Source organism: Lolium rigidum, chromosome 1 (genome assembly GCF_022539505.1).
Source record: "Lolium rigidum isolate FL_2022 chromosome 1, APGP_CSIRO_Lrig_0.1, whole genome shotgun sequence".
In the NCBI taxonomy this organism is placed as follows: domain Eukaryota; kingdom Viridiplantae; phylum Streptophyta; class Magnoliopsida; order Poales; family Poaceae; genus Lolium; species Lolium rigidum.
This window is the reverse complement of record NC_061508.1, coordinates 336399956-336408328: the sequence shown is the minus strand read 5'-3', so window position 1 is coordinate 336408328 and position 8373 is coordinate 336399956. Positions and strand designations below refer to the sequence as shown.

The 8373-nt window shown below is 45.3% G+C and overlaps 1 protein-coding gene across 1 annotated transcript; it reads right to left on the bottom strand.

Moving 5' to 3' along the window:
- Positions 1–676: 676 nt before the first annotated feature.
- Positions 677–964, bottom strand: LOC124684794 (auxin-responsive protein SAUR71-like). Its single transcript, XM_047219045.1, has one exon. The coding sequence runs from the start codon at positions 962–964 to the stop codon at positions 677–679; it is 288 nt and encodes a 95-aa protein (XP_047075001.1).
- Positions 965–8373: the final 7409 nt, after the last annotated feature.

Below are 8373 nucleotides of genomic sequence, written 5' to 3'. Positions count from 1 at the left end.
ACATTTCTCTGTTAGAGTTATACAGATTAATATGAATATTTGAACCAGTTCTTGTGTTTATTTGTAGTTCTTGCTCTCTGAAGTTGCTCTTGTATTGGTGGATCGTTGTAGTAAATTTTTGAAGAAATATATATTGAATATACGATGTTAAAAAATGGTCCGAATATTTGATGTTTTCATTTTAAAAAGGTGAGTTTTAACGAGCACAGAAGTATGCTGCATAGACCTCAAAATTTCACGTTGGCTAAACTTACCCTCTATACTCGTGGACTAGAAAGAGAATTAACATTCCAATGAACCAAATATTTGATGTTTCCATGTCAAAGTATTAATCTTACGGAACACTTAATTTTGCTGCATTGAATAAATGGTAGTTACTACAATTGATACACAAAAGAGACCAAAAGTCTAGTTCATTGATCTCAAATTTCACTGGTTAAACTTTACCAACTACACTCTTTCAGAGCAGAGAGAACTAACATTCCAATTTGCAAATAAAACATTCCGGTTGAACAAATATGTGATGTTTCACATAAAGATAATTTTACTTAAAAAAATAATTTTAACCAACACATTGTTTTTTCTCCATAGAAAACAGTACTCAATTGTTAGACACAAACCCATCAAAATGTCGATCGATGGGTCTGCCTAATTGATCAGCTAGAGAATTAACTAATCAGTACTTGGTGGAGACGGCGCCGGCGGTGGAGAGCGCCTGCTTGAACTGGTGGACGGCGCAGGGGACGCGGAGAATGCCCTCCTGCTTGTACCCGAACTCCTGCGCGGCCATCTCCAGCAGCGCCGCCAGCGACGGGTGCCGCAGCGCCTCCACCCGCACCACGAACCGCTCGCTTTCCTCGTCGCCGTCGCCAACCACGAGCAGGGGCACACACCCGCGTGGCACGCCGCCGCTGCCGTCGCTCACCCGGTCCGAGAAGCTCAGCCGCCGAATCAACTCCCTCATCGTCAGTTGCTCGATGAAGCGCGCTGACGAACGTATTGATTATGCAGCAGATAATGTAGCTATATAGCTAGCTATCTAGTTAGGTTGATTTCGATTTGCATGCATGAATGCATGTGTGCTTGTGTTGCTTTGCTTGGCCTTGGCTAACTTGGGGTTCTCCTCTTATAAGCGATGGAATGTTGGCCTGGATTATTAGCTATCTGTTTCCTTTCTACTCTTATAAGATATGGAGGGTACTGTTCAAAAAAAAAAAGATATATGGAGGGTAGAGAGCGAGATGGAAAGGTTTACTGTTCTGTGGTGGCGTTCCAGTCGTGGTTCGGGTCAACATCTAGTGGGTTTCAAAGATGTTGGCGGTCATCAGCTAGCATCTTTGAAAGTTAGGACCATGTAATTTGGTCAGTACGTGTGCTCGAATTTTGAAAGTTGAAACAGCCGTTAGATTTATGTTAATTAATTGCCACTATCTTGCATGTTCATTTATTTTTCGAAGTTTGATGCACACAGCCAATCTAGCAATTCTACCTCGCTCATGGAAATTGATTTATTTTTATTTTTTCAGGGCTACATTTTAGAAGAAAAAACATGCTTGGTGGAGATGTATGTTCCTAGAATTACGGGAGAGCGAATTATGATCGATATTACAAGTTTATAGTGGTTGTCATTTTTAGGAACCATCCGTGACCGTAAAACAGGACCATCTATATTTATTTGTCTGGATGATGAAAAATAACATCCATCCTCTGAAACGTACTTGAGTATGTAGCTTTCGCAGCTTTCGCAGAATATGCATGGACGACCCAATCATTCAAGTATATGTACTAACCACGCCTGAAGATCTTGAAGAGTCTCTCTCTGACGTTGACAAGACAAATTCGTCGTGGGTCAAACGGTGGAATTTGAACTCGAACACCGCGAGCTAACACACAAGGAGCTAGAAGACGATATGCCACATGCAAGCCTCATTTTGGTCTGAGTTGAACTTCGGGGTTTCACATGAACACGCACGCAAACTGGTATTCGGTGATGTGCTAGCTTAGAGTAGTTGGTAGCGTCAGCAAATTAGAGGACCATGGTTGATCTGTTAATCAACAGAACTGATCAACTCTCTGGGCTTGTTTGGTCCTAGAGTTTTAATAGGGAGCAGAGGAGATATAATCCCCAAGAAGATTGGACGAAACTCATACCTTCACCCATTCGGTAAAATTGGCATGTGATTAATTTAGTATTTTATTTGGTTTCATATAAAAAATTGAGGACATTTGAGATGACTTGATACACCAGTAATGAGTAAGCCCGAGTTCTGAGTAGTCTAAACCGCCATCCTATCGTAAATAACAAGTTGATGAAGCTTTTGGCTTGGAGAAAATAACATAATAGGGTAGACTGATACAACTAGTAATTAAGAAGAAAAATGTGGCAAGATTTAAGAATGAAATAAATGTCACAACTAAAAGCAAAAAACGAGGACATTACAAAATGAAATTATTGTTGTCTCAACATCAAAGCTAGAGGGTTAACAAATAGGCTTACTTCATCTCACAAACTTCTAAGATATGTGTTTGAGATATATTTGGTATATGGGTATTTGGTAGTATATGATTTGTAATCATCTTCCGCCTTATCTCTAGGATAGCCTTCTTGGCTCCTAATGGCTCCTAAGACTTGTACCCCTATATATACTCGCCCGAGAGGCTCAATACAACATCCAACATATTCTGCCAATCTCTCCCCCTCTTTATCGTTCGACATGGTATCAGAGCGGTACCGATCTTGACCTAGCCACTGCCGCACTTCCGCACCGCGCCGCCCCGGGGAGATCGATCTCCATGATCTACCCGGGGGCCGCGCAACCCGTATGAGGGTTCGTTCGCCGATCGGTTGATCGGCTACCCTCACGTCCTTTTTTCCGATCTTTAGACCAGTTTTCTTTTTTGTCCGCCGGTCGCTCGGCCGGTGTTTTCTTTTTTGGTTTACCGATCATAGATCGGATTGAGTCGTCCATCGCCGTCGTCCACTTGCGCCTCTACTCCGAAAACGGCATCGACCTGCACCGGCCATCAACCGCACGGCACAGCCGCACGCGCCGCACACGGGCGACCCTATGTGCATCGCAGCAGGCTGTTCTTGCTCGCGCGGTTTCCATCGCCGGTCCGTTTTCATCTCCATCTACCGGGACATCATCGACAACATCGCCATCGGCTCCGATATGTGCGTCGTCCACGCCATGGCGCGTACAGCGCCACCGTCGGTCTGATCAAACAACCGCGCGCACGTCTCCGCCAAGCACGCGCCTACCACCGATCAAGCTACGGGCTGCCGTTGCGTCAACCTTCGGGCCGCAGCGCAGCCGCCTTTGGTCCGCACCACTGGCCTCCGACGCGCCTTCTAGGCATGTACGTCGCTGGTGGCGTCCCGCCGCTGCACCGACTCGCGCCGCACGCAGTCTACTTTGCCGTCCCCCGCGCACCGACGTCTGAGGCCACCACAGCGCAGCCCCTTCGGCGTGGGTCGCCTTCGTCACGCCGCCGGGTCTTCCTCGCCTACTTTGTGTACCGCCGCCGCGCCTCTACCCCAGGTCGCCGCTGGGCTCACCAATGATGTGTACGCACGCTTCTATTCCTGTAGACAGTGTTGGGCCTCCAAGAGCAGAGGTTTGTAGAACAGCAGCAAGTTTCCCTCAAGTGAATCACCCAAGGTTTATCGAACTCAGGGAGGTAGAGGTCAAAGATATCCCTCTCAAGCAACCCTGCAATTACGATACAAGAAGTCTCTTGTGTCCCCAACACACCTAATACACTTGTCAGATGTATAGGTGCATTAGTTCGGCGAAGAGATAGTAAGATGCAAGTGGTATGGATGAATATGAGTGGTAATAACAATCTGAAATAAATATGGCAGCAAGTAAACATGCAGTAGAACAGTAAATAAACGGGGTTTCGATATTCGGAAACAAGGCCTAGGGATCATACTTTCACTAGTGGACACTCTCAACATTGATCACATAACTGAATAAATAAATGCTACTTTCTACACTCTCTTGTTGGATAACAAACACCATTCATTGTGTAGGGCTACAAGAGCTCCCTCAAGCCGGAGTAAACAAGCTCCACAACATTCGGAGTTCATATTTAAGTAACCTCTAGAGTGCATAATAGACCATTGCAATTTAGACCGAGTACTAACATAGCATACACACCGTCACCTTTAAGCTATGAAAGGGGGAATAGATCACATCAATACTATCATAGTAATAGTTAACTCCATAATCTACAAGAGATTACAATCATAACCTATGCCAAGTACTACATGATGCACACACTATCAACATTACATCATGGAGGAGGAATAGAATACTTTAATAACATCACTAGAGTAGCACACAGATGATATTCAACTAGATCACAAAGCTCATGATCACATAAAGATCACATGAGAGAGAGATGAACCACATAGCTACGGTACAGCCCTTAGCCTCGGGGGAGAACTACTCCCTCCTCATCATAGGAGACAGCAGCGGTGATGAAGATGGCGGTGGTGTCGATGGAGATGCCTTCCGGGGGCAATTCCCAGTCCCGGCGGTGTGCCGGAACAGAGACTTCTGTCCCCCGAATCTTGGCTTCGCATTGGCGGCGGCTCTGGAACTTTTCTCGTCTCGTGGCTTATTTTCTTAGGGTTTTCGAGGCGGAGAGAATATATAGGCGGAAGGGCAGCCTCGGAGGAGTCCTGGGGCAGCCAGACCATAGGGGGGCGCCCCCCCTTGGCCGCGCCGCCAGGTGGGGTGGGGCCCCAAGGGTTCCCCTCTGGTCCCTCTCTGGCTCTCTGGAAGCTTCCGTGAAATATATGTTGGAGATATGCCCAAGAGGCAATAATAAAAGTGGTTATTATATATCTTTATGTTTATGATAAATGTTTATATACCATGCTATAATTGTATTAACCGAAACATTGATACATGTGTGATATGTAAACAACAAAGAGTCCCTAGTATGCCTCTTAACTAGCTTGTTGATTAATGGATGATTAGTTTCATAATCATGAACATTGGATGTTATTAATAACAAGGTTATATCATTGTATGAATGATGTAATGGATACACCCATATTAAGCGTAGCATAAGATCTCGTCATTAAGTTATTTGTTATAAGCTTTCGATACATAGTTACCTAGTCCTTATGACCATGAGATCATGTAAATCACTTATACCGGAAAGGTACTTTGATTACACCAAACGCCACTGCGTAAATGGGTGGTTATAAAGGTGGGATTAAGTATCCGGAAAGTATGAGTTGAGGCATATGGATCAACAAGTGGGATTTGTCCATCCCGATGACGGATAGATATACTCGGGCCCTCTCGGTGGAATGTCGTCTAATGTCTTGCAAGCATATGAATAAGTTCATAAGAGACCACATACCACGGTACGAGTAAAGAGTACTTGTCGGAGACGAGGTTGAACAAGGTATAGAGTGATACCGAAGATCAAACCTCGGACAAGTAAAATATCGCGAGACAAAGGGAATTGGTATTGTATGTGAATGGTTCATTCGATCACTAAAGTCATCGTTGAATATGTGGGAGCCATTATGGATCTCCAGATCCCGCTATTGGTTATTGGTCGGAGTGAGTACTCAACCATTTCCGCATAGTTCACGAACCGTAGGGTGACACACTTAAAGTTGGATGTTGAAATGGTAGTATTTGAATATGGAATGGAGTTCGAATATTTGTTCGGAGTCCCGGATGAGATCCCGGACATCACGAGGAGTACCGGAATGGTCCGGAGAATAAGATTCATATATAGGATGTCATTTTATGTGAATTAAAATGTCGCGGAAGGTTCTATGGAAGGTTCTAGAAGGTTCTAGAAAAGTCCGGAAGGAACCACCAAGGAAGGTGGAGTCCACATGGGACTCCACCTCCATGGCCGGCCAACCCTAGTGGGGGAGGAGTCCCAAGTGGACTCCCCCTTAGGGGGCCGGCCACACCCCCCATATGGGAGGTGGAACTCCCACCTTTCGTGGGAGTCCTAGCTTGGCTAGGTTTCCCCTCTTTTTTGGAAGGATTTGGTTCGGGTCTTATTCGGAGACTTGGAGACCAACTCTTGGGGATCCACCTATATAATGAGGGGCCAAGGGAGGGGCCGGCCACCCCAAGACCACAGCCTGGCCGCCCCTTGAGTGGCCGGCCACCCCCTCCCAAACCCTAGCCGCCCCTCTCCTTTATAGCTCCCGCGTGCTTTAGCGAAGCTCCGCCGGAGTTCTCCACCGCCACCGACACCACGCCGTCGTGCTGTCGGATTCAAGAGGAGCTACTACTTCCGCTGCCCGCCGGAACGGGAGGTGGACGTCGTCTTCATCAACAACCGAACGTGTGACCGAGTACGGAGGTGCTGCCCGTTCGTGGCGCCGGAACCGATCGTGATCAAGATCTTCTACGCGCTTTTGCAAGCGGCAAGTGAACGTCTACCGCAGCAACAAGAGCCTCATCTTGTAGGCTTTGGAATCTCTTCAAGGGTGAGACTCGATACCCCTCGTTGCTACCGTCTTCTAGATTGCATCTTGGCTTGGATTTCGTGTTCGCGGTAGGAAAATTTTTGTTTTCTATGCAACGTTATCCTACAAAGTGGTATCGAGCCGTGTCTATGCATAGATGGTTGCACGAGTAGAACACAATGGTTTTGTGGCCGTTGATGCTCTTGTTATCTTTAGTTGAGTACTTTGCATCTTTATGGCATAGTGGGATGAAGCGGCTCGGACTAACTTTACATGACCGCGTTCATGAGACTTGTTCCTCGTTCGACATGCAACTTGTATTGCATAAGAGGCTTTGCGGGTGTCTCGTCTCTCCTACTATAGTAAAGATTCAATTTACTCTTCTATTGACAACATTAGTATCAATGTTGTGGTTCATGTTCGTAGGTAGATTAGATCTATATCGAAAACCCTAAACCACGTAAAATATGCAAACCAAATTAGAGAGCGTCTAACTTGTTTTTGCATGGTTTGGTGATGTGATATGGCCATAATATGATGATGAATATGTATGAGATGATCATTATTGTATTGTGGCAACCGGCAGGAGCCTTATGGTTGTCTTTAAATTTCATGTTGAGTAGTATTTCAAAGTAGTTGTAATAGTTGCTACATGGAGAACAATCATGAAGACGGCGCCATTGACCTTGACGCTACGCCGACGATGATGGAGATCATGCCCGAAGATGATGGAGATCATGTCCGTGCTTTGGAGATGAAGATCAAAGGCGCAAAGACAAAAGGGCCATATCATATCACATATGAACCGCATGTGATGTTAATCCTTTTATGCATCTTATTTTGCTTAGATCGCGACGGTAGCATTATAAGATGATCCCTCACTAAAATCTCAAGATAATAAAGTGTTCATCCTTAGTAGCACCGTTATCAAGTCTTGTCGTTTCGAAGCATCTCGTGATGATCGGGTGTGATAGATTCAATAAGTACATACAACGGGTGCAAGACAGCTTTGCACATGCGGATACTAAGGTGGCCTTGACGAGCCTAGCATGTACAGACATGGTCTCGGAACACATGATACCGAAAGGTAGAGCATGAATCATATGATTGATATGATGAACACTTTGAGTGTTCGCCATTGAAATCACACCTTTTCTCGTGATGATCGGGTTTAGGTGCGGTGGATTTGGTTCGTGTGATCACTAAGACAATGCGAGGGATATTGTTTTGAGTGGGAGTTCACCTAGATTTTTAATTATGTTGAATTAAAATTTGAACTCAATTTGTCATAAACTTAGTCTAAACTATTGCAAATATATGTTGTAGAGATGGCGTCCCCAATCAATTTTAACCAGCTCCTAGAGAAAGAAAAGCTTAAGAGCAACGGTAGCAACTTCACCGATCGGTTCCGTCATGTGAGGATTTTCCTCTCTGGCGGAAATCTGCAATATGTGCTTGATGAACCGCTAGGTGACCCTCCCGCGTAAACCGAAACCGATGAAGTAAAAGCTGTTTACGAGACTCGGAAAACTCGGTACTCTCAAGTTCGGTGTGCCATCCCGTGCGATCCGGAATCCGATCTTCAAAAACGTTTTGAGCACCACGATCCTCATGAGTTGATGAATTAGCTGAAAGCTATTTTTGAGACTTATGCGGCCGTGGAATGCTATGAAGCATCGAAACATTTCTTCAGACTCGTATGATGGAAGAAGGCAGCTCCATTAGTGAGCACATGCTCGCCATGACCGGGCATGCGAAGAAACTCAATGACTTGGGAATAGTGATTCCTAACAGACTGGGGATTAATCGTGTCCTTCAATCACCGCCACCAAGTTACAAGAACTTTGTGATGAACTACAATATGCAGAACATGAACAAGGAGTTACCTGAACTCTTTGGCATGCTAAAAGTTG